Below are 14,729 nucleotides of genomic sequence, written 5' to 3'. Positions count from 1 at the left end.
AAAAATCAATTGTCCATAGATGAGAAGGTCTATATCTGAACACCCTATTCGATTCCATTGCTCAGTATATCCATCTTTATGCTAGTACCATGCTGTTTTGACCACTGTAGTTTCACAGCATGCCCCAAAGTCAGGTAGCGTGAGACCCTGACCTCATTTTTCTTTCTCAGGATACTTTTAGCTATTCAGGCTCCACATAAATTTGTTTATTGGTTTTTCTATTTCTGAAAAGTAAGTTTTTGGGATTTTAATTGGTATTGCATTGAATTTGTAAATGAATTTAGGTAGAATTGACATGTTAACTATATTTAGTCTTCCAATCTATGAACCTGGTGTGCCCTTCCACCTGTGATTTCTTTTAACAATTTCTTGTAGTTTTCTTTATATAGGTCTTTTGTCTCTTTAGTTAAATCTGTTCCTAAATATTTTATTCTTTTGGTTGCAGTTGTAAATGAATTTTTTCTTGATTTCTTCCTCAGATTGTTCATTACTAGTGTATGGAACCACTGCAAATTTTTGAGTGTTGATCTTGTAACCTACCACTTTGTTGTACTCAAAACTACTATTAGCTCTAGTGGTTTTGCTGTAAATTTTTGGGGGTTTTCAACATATAGTATCGTATCATCTGCAAACAGAGTTTTACTTCTTCCTTTCCAATTTTGATGCCTTGTGTTTCTTTTTCTTGTGTGATAGCTCTGGCTAGAAATTCCAACACAATCTTGAATAACAGTGGTGAGAGACAAAACATCTTTGTCTTGTTCCTGACCTGAGGGGGAAAGTTTTCAGTTTTTCCCCATTGAGGATGATGTTAGCTATGGGTTTTTCATATATTCCCTTTATCATGTTGAGGAAGTTCCCTTCTATTCCTATCCTTTGAATGTTTTCAACATGAAAGGATGTTGAATTTTGTCAGATGCCTTTTCTGCATCAATCGAGATGATCATGTGGTTTTTCTGCTTTGATTTGTTGATATGGTGTATTACATTAATTGATTTTCTTATGTTGAACCATCTTTGCATACCTAGAATGAATCCTACTTGGTCATGCTGTATAATTCTTTTAATGTGCTGCTGGATTTGATTTGCAAGGATTTTGTTGAGGATTTTTGCATGTATATTCATTGGAGAGATTGGCCTATAGTTTTCTTTTCTTGTAATATCTTTGTCTGGCTTTGGTATGAGGGTGATGTTGGCTTCGTAGAGTGAGTTAGGTAGCTTTTCCCCCATTCATTTTTTTTGAAGAGTTTTAGCAGGATTGGTACTAATTCTTTCTTGAATGTTTGATAGACTTCACATTTTCTTTTTCGGGATCTTCTTAATGACTGATTCAATTTCTTTACTTGTGATTGGTTTGTTGAGGTCGACTGCTTCATCTCAAGGGAGTCAATGTTGGTTGATCTTTCTAGGAAGTTGCCCATTTCATCTACATTGTTGAGTTCATTAGCATAAAGTTCTTCATAGGATCCTCTCATTACTTTATTTCTGCAGGATCAGTGGTTATGTCTCTTCTTCCATATCTGATTTTGTTTATTTGCATCCTCTCTCTTCTTCTTTTTGTCAGCCTTGCTAAGGGTCCATCAGTCTTACTGATTTTCTCATAGAACCATCTTCTGGTTTTGTTGATTTTCTCAATTGTTTTCTTATTCTTATTTCATTTATTTCTGCTCTAATCTTCATTATTTTTTTCATTTTGTTTGCTTTGGGGTTAGTTTGCTGTTTTTTCTGTAGTTCTTTAAGCTGACAGTTAATTCCTGAATTTTTGCTCTTTCTTCTTTTTTGATATAAACATTTAGGGCAATAAATTTCCCTCTTAGCACTGCCTTTGTTGCATCCCATAAATTTTGATATGTTGTCTTTTCATTTTCATTTGCCTTAAGATATTTACTGATTTCTCTTGTAATTTCTTCCTTGACCCACTGGTTGTTTAAGAGTGTGTTGTTGAGCCTCCACATATTTGTGAATTTTTTGGTACTCTGCCTATTATTGATTTCAACTTCATTCTTTTATGATCTGAGAAAGTGTTTTGTATGATTTCAATCTTTTTTAATTTATTGAGACTTGCTTTGTGATCCAGCATATGGTCTATCCTTGAGAATGATTCATGAGCACTTGAGGAAAAGATGTATCCTGCTAATGTGGCATGTAATGTTCTATAGATGTCTGTTAAGTCTAGCTCATTTATTGTATTATTCAACTTCTGTGTTTCTTTATTGATCCTGTGCCTAGATCTTCTATCCATTGATGAGAGTGGGGAATTGAAGTCTCCAACTATTATGGTAGATTTGCCTATTTCTCTTTTCAATGTTTTCAGTGTTTACCTCATGTATTTTGGAGCATTGTGGCTCAGTGCATAAATATGTATCATTGTCATGTCTTCTTGTTGAATTATTCCTTTTATTAATGCATAATGTATTTCTTTGTCTTTTTTAACTGTTTTATATTTGAAGTCTAATTTGTTGGATATTAGTATAGCTGCTCCTGCTCTTTTCTGACTGTTACTTGCATGAAATATCTTTTTCCAGTCTTTCCCTTTCAACCTATGTGTATCCTTGGTTCTAAAATGCATGTACTGTAGACACCATGTAGATGGGTCCTGTTTTTAGTCCATTCTGCCAGTTTATGTTTTGATTGGGGAGTTTAATCCATTAACATTTAGTGTTATTACTGTATGGGCAGTACTTTCTTCTACCATGTTGCCTTTTGATTTTGTATGTCATATCTTATTTTTCTTCTTTTTACCTTTACTGATAGTCTTCATTTCTATACTCTTCTCCACACTTCTCTCTCCTGTCTTTTTGTATCTGTCTCTAGTGCTCCCTTTAGTATTTCTTGCAGAACCAGCCTCTTCGTCAAAAACTCTCTCAGTGATTTTTTGTCTGAAAGTGTTTTAATTTCTCCCTCATTTTTAAAAGACAATTTTGCTGGATATAGAATTCTTAGTTGGCAGTTTTTTCTTTTAGTGATTAAAATATATCATCCCACTGTCTTCTAGTCTTCCTGCTAAGAAATCTATGCATAGTCTTAATGGGCTTCTCTTGTATATGATGGATTGCTTTTCTCTTGCTGCTTTCAAGTTTCTCTATTTCTCTTTGACATCTGACATTCTGATTAGTAAGTGTCTTGTAGTACGTCTGTTCTGTTTTTGGGTACACAGCACTTCTTGGATCTGTAATTTTAAATGTTTCATAAGAGTTGGGAAATTTTCAGTGTAACTTCCTCCATTAGTTTTTCTCCTCCTTTTCCCTTCTCTTCACTTCTCCTTCTGGGATGCCCACAACAAGTATATTCATATGCTTTTCCATTCTTTTTCCTATATTTTCTTTTGCTTGTCAGGTTTCAGATGTCTGTCCTCCAGCTCACTAATCCTATCTTCTGCCTCTTGAAATCTGACATTGTAGGTTTCATTGTTTTTTTCATCTCTTCTACTCTGCCTTTCATTCACATAAGTTCTGTGATTTGTTTTTTCAGACTTTCAGTTTCTTCTTTTTGTTCATTCCTTGCCTTTGTTATATCCTCCCTCAATTCATTGATCTGATTTTTGATGAGATTTTCCTTGTCTGTTTGAATATTCTGAATTAATTGTTTGAATTTCTATATCTCATTTGAATTGTTGGTGTGTTCCTTTGACTGGGACATATCTTCAATTTTCATATATGATTCCTTAGTTTTTGTTGTTGTCTAGGTATTTAATTACCTTAATTAGTTTCTTTTGGAGATTGTTTTCACTTTTTCTTTACCTAGAATTTTCTTGCTGGATGACTTTGCTGTCTATCTGTTCTTTGACATTCAGTTCAGCTTATTCTGCACTTCTAGCTTAGGTTTTGTTTAATTTATCAGAATTTTTCAGTTCTTGTTTTCTTGTTTCTTGCCCTGCCTGTATGGTGCCTTTCCCCACACTCCCCTTAGAAGGGTCTACTGAGGTATAATAGCCCCTAACCAGATTTTCCCAGACCAAACTGGCCTCCTCTCAGGAGGAAAGAGTCACCTGCCTCAGTTTTCCCTGAGGGTGAGGCCCAGCAATTTGAAAGACTTTCCTGTGAAACCTCTAGACTTTGTGTTTTTCTTATCCTGCCCAGTATGTGGTGCTTTTCTACCTGTGGGTCCCACCAGCCTAAGGTGATGTGGTACCTTTAACTTCAGCAGACTCTCCCTGCTGGAGCTGTGGTTGAGCAGAGGAGAGGTTGTAGTCTGGCTTTAATTGCTTCACTTTCCCAGTCCCTGGGGTCTGACTTCCTTGATGGAGGGATTCAACCTGAGCTGGACCCCACCCGTCTCCTTGGGAAGGTGCAAGCTCCAGACAAACACTCAGAGAAGCTCAATTCTGCCTATGCCTGGGGCAGCTGGAGCCTGAGAAGCCTTGCAGCTGTATCCAAAGAGCAGTCAAGGTATAGAAACACAACCACAAAAAAAAAAAAAAAAAAAAAAGGAAAAGAAAAAACTCCTTTTCAGAGCAGGACCCCTGTTCCTCAGGTTTGCCAATCAAGAGCATAAGTAGGTATGTTGCTTTGTGTACCTTCAGGTCCTATGTGCTCCCTCCTTTCCTTCAGGGCCCAGACCCTTTCAAGTATTATGTGCTATCTGATCCAAAAAACATGTTTCTTTTTTGCTTTTTTTCTTTTTCCATTAGCCCTGCCCCCTCTGCGCAGGGCCCAAAACCAGCAGCCTCTGCTTTTACTCGAGGTCCAGCTGAGCTGGGGACCTATTTTTAGTAGTCAGTATTTGTGAATTAATTCCACACTTGGAGCTTGGTTGTGCTTAGCCCCTGCTACTGGTAATGTCTTTTTCCCTTTCCTTTCCCCTGTGGGAAGCATCCTGTAGGGGAGAGGTGCCGGCTACCGTGGTTTGGGGAACTCACAGTTCTGGGTGGGCTTGGAGCTGGTCCAGCTGGTCCACACTGGGGTACGCTGCGTGTTTTGTCATTGACGTGGCTCCAGCAGTTGCTTTGTACTGTTCCTGGCTATTTATTAGCTGTTCTGGCGGACGAACTAAATCCTACACCTCACTAAGCCGCTATGCTGGCCTCTTTCTCAAGTTTTTGTTTTTATTTTCCTCAAGATAATGTCCTTATTTCCTTTGTGGATTGTTGTTTGACCCATTAGTTGTATAAGAGTATATATATTCACATTTTTGTGAATTTTCTGATCCTTCTTCTGTTATTGAATTCTAGCTCCATTCCATTTTGGTTGGAACCATTATTGACAGTTGTGTATTGAAGTCATCTCTTGTTAATGTAAAACTGTGTATTTCTCCAAATCTGTCAATATTTGATTTACATATTTTGGACCACTGCTGTTCGGTGCTTATATATTTATAATTCTTATGTGTATTTGTTCACCTGATGCCTTTATCAGTATATAGCAACTATCTTTGTCCATTCTAATAACCTTTGGATTAGAGTCTATTTCATCTCATAATGGTATAGCTACCCTGACTCTTTTGTTTCTATTTGCATGGTATTTTCCCCCCATCCTTTCACTTTCAACATACTCGTGTCAATGAATTTAAGTTGAGTCTCTTGTAAAAGTGTACTTTTGGGTCATGATTTTTTTTCAGCCTTTTCTCTGAAGAATTTAATCCCTTTACATTTAAAGAAATTACTGATAATGCAGGACTTTCCTCCGGTATTTTACTATTTTCTCTTTGTAAGTCTTATATCATGTTCCCCAGCTTTTTGTAATTCCTGCTTTCACATTCATTTGATTTTTCAAAACTATACCATTTCCTGTCCCTTCTTTAATCCTTCCATCTATATGTTTAGAACATTTTATTTGGTGTTAAAATTTAACATCCTAAGTATATAAGGTCATGTTTCGTTGGGTACCAACTTAAATACCTTAAACAGACATTGTTCCTGTAAATGTCTGTCCTTACAAGTTATATCTTTATATATTGTATTTCTAAAACCATAGATTTATCATTACTTTTTATGCATCTGCCTTTTAGAATCTGTGAGAAGTAAAAAGCGGAATTACATACCAAGAAATACACTACAATTGTGCTGTCATTTATATTACCCATTCACCAAATGTTGTCTTTATTTTGCTCTAGACATCTGTCTAGACACCTGCCCTTTGATCCCTAGTGTCCTTTCCTTTCAGTCTGATGACTTCCCTTTAGCATTGCTTGTTGGGTGGGTCTGTTTTTGATGAATTCCCTCAGCTTTTGCTTTAATGGAGAATGTCTTAATCTCTTCTTCATCTTTAAAAGAAAGTCTTGCTTATCAGTTATTTTCTTTCTTTAAATATTTCCTTCCGCTGCTTTCTTTTCTTAGTGGTTTCTTATAAGAAATTGGAATTTAATCTTATTGGGACTCCCTTGTATATGATATATTGCTTTTCTTTTTCAGCTTTCGAAATTTGCTTATGCTTTACATTGATCTTTTGTTTTATAGTAATTTCAAACAGTTTAATGTAATTCTAAGACAAAGGATATGACTTTTGACTACTGCCTGTTTGAGCATGGTTCTCTTTGAGTTTATCCTCTTCTGTATTTATTTGACTTTTGGCATATGCGTATTTGTGACTTTCCTTAAGTTTCTCATTATTTTTCTTAATATTCCCTCTACTCCTTTCTATCTCTCTTCTCCTTCTGGGATATCCATAATGAGTATATTGACGCACTTGATGGTGTTACACATGTCTCTTAGGCTTTGTTTATTTTTTTCATTCTGACCCTTAGCCTGAATCAGATTACTTAGAAAAGACAGAGATAACCCTATTGTTCTCTTCAAATTCATGGATTCCTTCTTCTCTCAGCTCCAATATCCTGTTGAAATGTCTAGGGAATTTTTCATTTCCATTATTATGGTCTTCAACTCCATTATTTCAGGTTTTTTTTTTTTAACTTCCCGTTATTGATATTCTCATCTGTTCATTCATTTTTTTCCCCTGATATTCTTTAGTTTTTCCTCTGTGACTTCCTTTATCTCCTTGTGCATATTTAAGTTTGTTTGTTTTTTAAGTCTTTGTCTGTTTTGTCTAAGTCTGGATTTGATTTCTGGATTTTTATCTTGATCATTTGAATGGGCCATCATTTCCTGTTTCTTTCTTTGTCTTATAATCTTTTATGTTTTAATATTTTTGAAGGATTAACTCTGTGATTTAGTCCCTGAGCTGTCTGTTTGTATCTAACATATGATATCACAGAGATTTCCTTTGGTGCCAGCAGGTAACAAAGAAACAGCTGCCAGAAACACCTTTTGGGGAGTACAAGGGTAGTTCAGTAGTAAAATTCTCGCCTGACATGCTGACATGCAGGAGACCTGGGTTCAATTCCCGGCTTTGTTTGTCTTCCCAACAAACAAGCAAACAAACAAACAAAAATTCAACAAATGGTGCTGCAATGATTGGATGCTCATATGGAAAAAGAATGAAATGTGATGCCATACAGCATACAAAAAAACAAAACAAAACACCTTTTATAGTCTCTACAAATTGACTCTTCATTGGCTGATGCTTTCCCTCAGGGTTTAGCCCTCTTATTAAGAAGATCATCCTGAGGCAAAAGTGAAGTGCAGGGTCCTTTCCAGTTTTTCTGACCCTGGGTCTGTGCTTGCTGGTGGCTTCAAGAATCCCTATCCCAACCCCCATAACAGGAATCCAAATGCCCCTTTTACTTATTAAATAGCACCCTTTCTGGGTGCTCTAATGCATGTTTTAAAGTCAGTAATCTGTTTTTTCCAGGTCCCTTTGACTTAATTGTGTTTTATATTCCTTTTGCTGTCTACAAGCTGCTTCTGCCTGCAGGGAAAGTTTTGGGATGATGTACCATATACGGATTTCCTGGTTCAGTCTTTCATGCTGCATCTGATAGATTGGCTTGGACGTATAGGTACTCCAGTAAGCTTTAAGGGTTACTCTGTTTCCTGCCAAACAGGGTCAAGGAGCCCAGTGAGGGTACAGGCTGGTTCAAATTGTCCCAAGGAGGGGCTGTGGAAGAGGCTGATGAGATTGCCACAGGATTCCACTGTTTTTAAAGCTGTGTTTTCCTGATTCAGCACCAGCCCCATTACTGCAACATGTTAACAGTTTTCTTGAGTTTTGAGAAAAATGACTGCTATTTTTTCGTCAGTTGTTCAAAGATTTTATGAGGTAATTGCACCTTGGAAGCATCTACGGTGCCATCTTGGTTGACCAGAAGTCTGTTTTTTCTTTTGGTTCTTCTTTTGTTGGCAAGTAGAGTCCTTTAGACATTCCATTATTATCATTTGATTATTCTTTGCTTTAGCTAAATATTCTGTCAGCTCTTATAAATTTTCACCAAGAATCAAGCATTGGTGGTGAGGGTGTGGGTAATTTATTTTTCTTAATCGATACAATGTCTTCTGAACAAATACTACCTTCAGTGGTTAGGAACTCACAATGGTGATAATGTGATTAAGAAGCTGTGATGTTCATGTTGAAAGCATACATTGTTTCCTTTCCTCCAATGTTTTCTGTCTTTTTATTTTTTCCTTTTTATTTCTCTCAATTTACAGATTTTAAACCATGTTAAATAATTTGCTTTATATCTCAGATTGTCAGCCATCATGATACTAGCAATCTATGACTGCCAGTTTGTGTTCTGCTGCCTTCCTTCTTTAAAATTCAATCATTTTGAAATATTTTTTGAGAGCATATCACGTACCTTTTTAAAGTAATTTTCAAAACTGGCTGATCATGCTGTTCGTCTGGGAGGCTTTAAAAATAAATATGGATTCCTGGATTACACCCTGGAATTAATTGAATTAGAATATATGGAATCAAGACTCTGTTATCTGTGTTTTCTTCAGGTATTGTGTTACTCACTCAGCTTTGGAAACCACAAATGTGGTTCATTCTCACCAGTCGTGCCATCGTCACCAATCCCAAATCATTTTTAGATGGAAAAATCAAGTTCCGTGGAAGATTCAAAGAACTTTCCCAGGTTCATGTAGGAGTGGAAGAGTTTCCATAGGTTTGCTCATACTGTTCTACCTATAAAATTTATGGATGGCATTTTCTATAAATGTTTTCTTGGGATTTTTTCCTTTACTTTTTTTTGAATATCCTTAAAAGTTTTCAGAAGCAACACAGATTTATTTGCTACTGAATATTAGAATATATTTTACTGCTAGTTATGTCCCTAACTAACAAAATTTTCAGCAAGGTATTGATATATTGAATTGAATCAACAGTGGTTAAGACAAGATTGTAAAATACATTTAAAGCTAAAACCAGAAAATTGGTTTGTGGATAATGTGGGACACCACACTGAGAAAAATATTTTGAATCATTGCAAATGGGTATTTTGATGGGTCTCTTACTGGCAGATGATACACCATCTTTTAAGTTCATTTTACATTATGGATTTACATGCTTATTTACATTCTTCTTTTAGAAATAGTGCATATTTTATCAGTTTAAATGTGATCATATCAGCCGTTAACAAAATTGTTTCTTAAACTTTTATTCTTATGCTGGTTTCATTTTCCTATGTGTGAGATTACTTCTTGACTTGGTATTCTGATAAAAAATGAATTGATTTCCATTTTAATAGAGATCATATGCAAATGTATTATAAATCACATAATTGAAACAAGTGGATATATTTTCATTGTCTTCTTGTTTGTTGGCAGTGGGATAAACAGGAAGTGGTTGTTTTCTCAGAGTGGGAAAACACTGCAGCAAACTTTCATTGTAAGCTCTAATTATTCTATTTCATGCTGTGGCCATTCTTTCTGAAGGATTGTGTGGAATCTTTTTTTGTTTGTTTGTTTAAACACATTGGTGTTTATTTTAAAAATAGCTCCTAAAGCTATTTTTACTATTTTCTATTCCCATTCCTTTTCAATGATCCTAAGGTCTCACGACAGTTTTTTTTTCTCTCACGATCCTTTCAGTGATTTATCTGCTTTTTATTTCAAAGTAAACAACAAAATTGAAGCCAGATTATAATGTTTTCTCTTATTCAAAAGTAAATATGATACTAGAATACATTAGTAGAACATTGAAAGCAAAAGTTAGAAACTATAGTAATTCCTTGACCATGTCATTCTTCATTGGTTAATGCTTTGATGGAGTACAGTTTTCAATTCTCTTGTATTTAAAGGGTGTCAAAAGCATCTGAAGATTCAAAGAGCCACCTCATTGATTATATAGGAAAGGTAGATGAGTCCAGTGAGAACAGATAAAAGCATTGGAGTTTCTCATCTGGGAAGGAAGATATTGGGACTCAATATATTGTTTAAGGCAAAAGATTATTTGAGGGCAGTGGTACAAAGTTGTAGAAAAATATAGTAAGCAGCAATCTGAGGGAAAAAAAGAATAGCTGAAATATAGAGAAATGGTGGGATTTATATTACTGGAAATCTTCTTAAAAATTGTTTAGACAAGTTTCTTTGTTTTAATGGTTTGGCCATTGGCTTTCCTGAAAGGTAGATGTCTTCTTTTGTGTTTGTGCTCTTTTCAGCTCTATAAAATGAGCAGACCATTTGGGTTAAAGTTCTGTACAAGGAGACTCAAAAATGCAGTGACTTAAGTGAGATACAATGTCTTTGTTACATAAAAGTGATGTGACGAGCAGACCCCAGGCTTAGGGTATGTTCATCATACATATCTCTGAATGCAGAGCTTTCCAGCTCTCGCCATCTTCTAACCAACTGGAAGTAGAATGGATTAGGAGAGTGTGCCTCATTCCCTTTTTTTTTTCCCTCATTCCCTTTTATAGGTCCACAAGTTGGAAGTTGCATGTATTACTTCCATTCTGTTCTCTTGACCAAAACACAGTCTCATGCCATACCAAGCTACAAAAAGGCTGAGAAATAGTCTCTTTGGCTAGCCATGTGACTGGCTAAAACTGGGAAATTTTATTATTATAAAGGAGAGAATAAATATTGATGGACAGTGAACATGCTTTACCACAAGTTCCAGTATTTGGAGATAAAAATACTGTACTGTATGCAGATACTATAGTAAATGTATTGAATTGGTATTTTTCTGAGTAATATTTATATTTTGTCAGGTAGAAAAATGAAAGACCAGCAAGCAGTCAAGCCTTGCAAGTCATTCAACCTTCTCTCCAGGATATGTATTTTTTTTGGCAACCTTTAAAATTACATAACATTTCATTATAACCAGTTTGGAATGGATGAGTAATTACACTGGGATCTTTTTCTTTATTTTGCCTCCCCAGTATTATGGAATATATTCCTCTATAGAGATTCTAGCATACATTATACACTTTCCATTTTCTGTATAAACATCCTGAAAAGCAACTCTCTAAACTTTTGAAAAAGTAGCCACTAGGTTAAGCGTCTAAAAACTGTTCTTTTTTTAAAAAAAATATTTTTGTTGACAAATCTTCACACGCATAGAATTCATACAATCAGTGGCTCACAGTATCATCACATGGTTGTGTATTCATCATCATGATCATTTTTAGAATATTTGCATCACTCCAGAAAAAGAAATAAAAAGAGAAAAAAATCATACATACCATACCCCTTACCCCTCTCTCTCACTGACCACTAGTATTTCAGTCTACCAAATTTATTCTGTATCCCCCATTATTTTTTTTATTCGTACTTTTTACTCATCTGTCCATGTCGATAAAAGGACCATCAGAGACAAGATTTTCACAATCACACAGTCACATTGTAAAATGATCTTATACAATCACTTTCAAGAATCAAGGTTACTGGAACACAGCTTAAAAGTTTCAGGTAATTCCCTCCAGCCACTTCAATACACCATCAACTAAAATGGGATATCTATACAGTGCATAAGAATGCATAAGAATAATTTCCAGGATAACCTTGGACTCTGTTTGAAATCTCTCAGCCTCTAAAACTTTATTTTGTCTCATTTCTCCTCCCCCTTTTGGTCAAGAAGGCTTTCACAATCCCACAATGCTGGATTCTGGCTAATCCTGGAAGTTCTGTCCCGCATTACCAGAGAGATTTATATCCCTTGGGAGTTATGTCGCACATAGAGGGGAGGGCAATGAGTTTACCTACTGAGTTGGCTTAGAGAGAGAGGCCACATTTGAGCAACAAAAGATGTCCTCTTGGTATGACTCTTAAGCTTAATTTTAAGTAGCCATTAGCCTCTCCTTTGCAGGGATGTTTCATAGGGGCAAACCCCAAGACCAAGGGCTCAGCCTATAGGAACAGGAAAGGCACCAGAGGGGAAGCAGAAACACCAGTGCCTCTTAAGGACTGAGCTTGGAACTGGCACACTTGTCATTTCAGCCTATGCTTTATTGACTAAAGTAAGACACATGGAACAAAAATGGGGAGTTCGAAGGGTGGGGACTATATTCTCTCTTGTGGAAGAGACTGCAAGTTAATTGGCAAAGGACATTGACACAGAGAGGGATGATGAGGAATGGGGATCAATAATTCAACCTCCCTTTTCCCCTGATAAAAAGTAAGAAAATATCAAAATATTTGGGGTGATTCTATTATGCCCCAAATACCTCTGTGTTCTCATTTGTGACTAAGAAATTATCGCTAGGCAAAGCCAAGTTGTACCTGCTAGGATGATGCTAGTGAGTGTTCATGGTTGAGACATGTTAATGAAATAAAATATCCCAGCTGTGAAGTGAAGAAACCTGAGGATGGGGCACCTGGTAGTCACCCCCCCTCAATTTTAGATAGAAATGTAAATATTTTCATATTGTGATAGATTTTTTTATATTTTAAAAGGGAAATTTTTGAAGTCTTGTCTCATAAATACAAAAGAAGAAATGTTTGGAAAATATTTGGCTTAATTTTTACCTACAACATCAGTTTAGATTTATTTGCCTCAACTCTTTTGTTTCTTTGGACCTTTAACTACTTCTAAAAAGCTATGATAATAGATAAGCTTTATTGAACCATTTGATGAAAGAGGAAACTGAATTATCTAATTCTTTTGACTAAATTTTTTTCTTTAATTAGCATGATAAACAGGAACATAGAATTAGAATAGTCAACTAAACATTATTAGAAAATAGAGTTCTCTACTGAGAGTAAATAACCCATGTGATTTCGCATGAAATACGGTTATTTTTCATTGTCTCAGATGTATAACATATTTTGAAGTGTAAGAAGAAAACCTCTGACAACATTTAAGAACTTAGAAATGAGGGCCATCCAATCTAATGTCATGTTCCTTAGGGGAAACAGTGTTACAAATTAGCACTTTATAGCAGACTAGAAGAAAATATACTAAAATTCAAAAATGCTGGATTTCATAGTTTTTTCTTCATCAATATAATTTAAATTACTAACCACTAACGCTTTTTGAGCTCTTGCTCTAAGGCAAGTACTGTTCTAAGGGCTTTCTATGTATTGTTTAATTTAATTCACAAACAACCTGATGAGGTAGAAATTCCTATTCATTGTATAGAGGAGGAAACCAGCACAGAGAGGTTCAGATGTTTTGGAATTTTTTTCTCACATTTACTTCTTATAAAAACAGAAATAATATGTTAACCTTTTAAAGGAAGAAAATTGTATTATCTTCAGAATTAACCATTTGCAGACAACTAGCATTTGTAAAACGTTTTCTCTACATTGTGTAGAATTGGAAAGACCTTGACGCCCAGTATCATCACTCGCTTGGGCAAATTCCTTAACATCTTTGAGCCTTGGTTTCCTCTAATGTAAAATGGCCCTAATTATTTTTGCCTTATTTCTTAAAGATTATTAAGGGGATCAAATGAAATATGTGAAAACAACTTATGATCCATAAATTACTATATAAATTAGGTGACAATTTGGTATGTAGCCAAAGATCTTAATATTTTATACTCTGCCTGGTACATTCATAATCAAAACATTAAAAACAAAGCCATAGAAAGCTTGTGCATATTCAGAAAGCTAATGTATGAAGTAAATATGGTACAAAGTTTCATTTTTAATTAATGATATCTAAATTGGTAGGGTTCCAACTAAAGTCAATAGTATATTCTGAAACACTGCTTATTCACACAAATAAAGTTTAGTACACAATGAAATGGTTTAAATCTTATTTTTTATTACCATTTGCTAATGCTGATCTCACAAATGTCTGTAGAATGAGACATTTAGGATTAAATAATAATAAAATGACAAAAAGATTTTGTTTTTTTATTATATACCCATTGTCTAGAGCATTATTCAATATATAAATATTCATTGAAAAAATGAATGAAATAATAATCTGACAATTCAAAAACACACTTTAGGAAAGGTATAGTACAAAAAGATGTTAAACATACGTACTGGTAATACATATAACATTTTGAAATGTCTTTGACTCAGACATATGTTTTAGCACTCAGTGGAACAGAATAACACAACATTCATTGAGTTACTTGACCATCTTATGTGGGTACAGTTCATGGTGCCCCAAAATAATTAAAATAGTAATATCGAAGATCACCTATTACCAGAGCAGATATGATAATAATGAGAAAGCTTGAAATACTGAGAGAATTGCCAAAATGTGAGACAGCAACACAAAGTGAGCAGCTGGTGTTGGAAAAAATGGTGCTGATAGCCTGCTTGCCATAGGGTTGCCAAAAATCCTCAATTTTTAAAAGGTGCAATTATCTTTGAAGCACAATAAAGTGAAGTGCATTAAAACAAGATGTGCCTGTATCTGCTTTACTCAGGGACGTGCTTCCTTAACACCGGAGAAAGAGGAATTTGCCCATGAACATGAAGAAATGAAGAACCTAGAAGCCATTGTTCAAAAATTAAAACCAACTGCCCTCATAGGTAAACTTTTTTTCGCTCTTCTCTAC

The 14,729-nt window shown here is 35.2% G+C and overlaps 1 protein-coding gene and 1 long non-coding RNA gene across 3 annotated transcripts in view; one reads left to right on the top strand and one right to left on the bottom strand.

The window, feature by feature from the left end:
- ME1 (malic enzyme 1) overlaps positions 1-14,729 on the top strand; it is a 254,780-nt gene that overhangs the window by 223,274 nt on the left and 16,777 nt on the right. For both annotated transcript variants that reach the window (XM_077162347.1, XM_077162348.1), the window contains one exon: positions 14,598-14,703. In XM_077162347.1, coding sequence (XP_077018462.1) covers positions 14,598-14,703 — 106 coding nt within the window. The remainder of the gene's footprint in view (positions 1-14,597; positions 14,704-14,729) is intronic.
- Positions 1-14,729, bottom strand: part of LOC143684918 (uncharacterized) — a 32,887-nt gene that overhangs the window by 11,342 nt on the left and 6,816 nt on the right. The gene's annotated exons all lie outside the window — the stretch shown is intronic.

The sequence above is a fragment of the Tamandua tetradactyla genome, chromosome 5 (genome assembly GCF_023851605.1).
Source record: "Tamandua tetradactyla isolate mTamTet1 chromosome 5, mTamTet1.pri, whole genome shotgun sequence".
NCBI lineage: Eukaryota > Metazoa > Chordata > Mammalia > Pilosa > Myrmecophagidae > Tamandua > Tamandua tetradactyla.
Note: the sequence above shows the minus strand (reverse complement) of the source record. Positions and strands in the feature narration are given on the sequence as shown.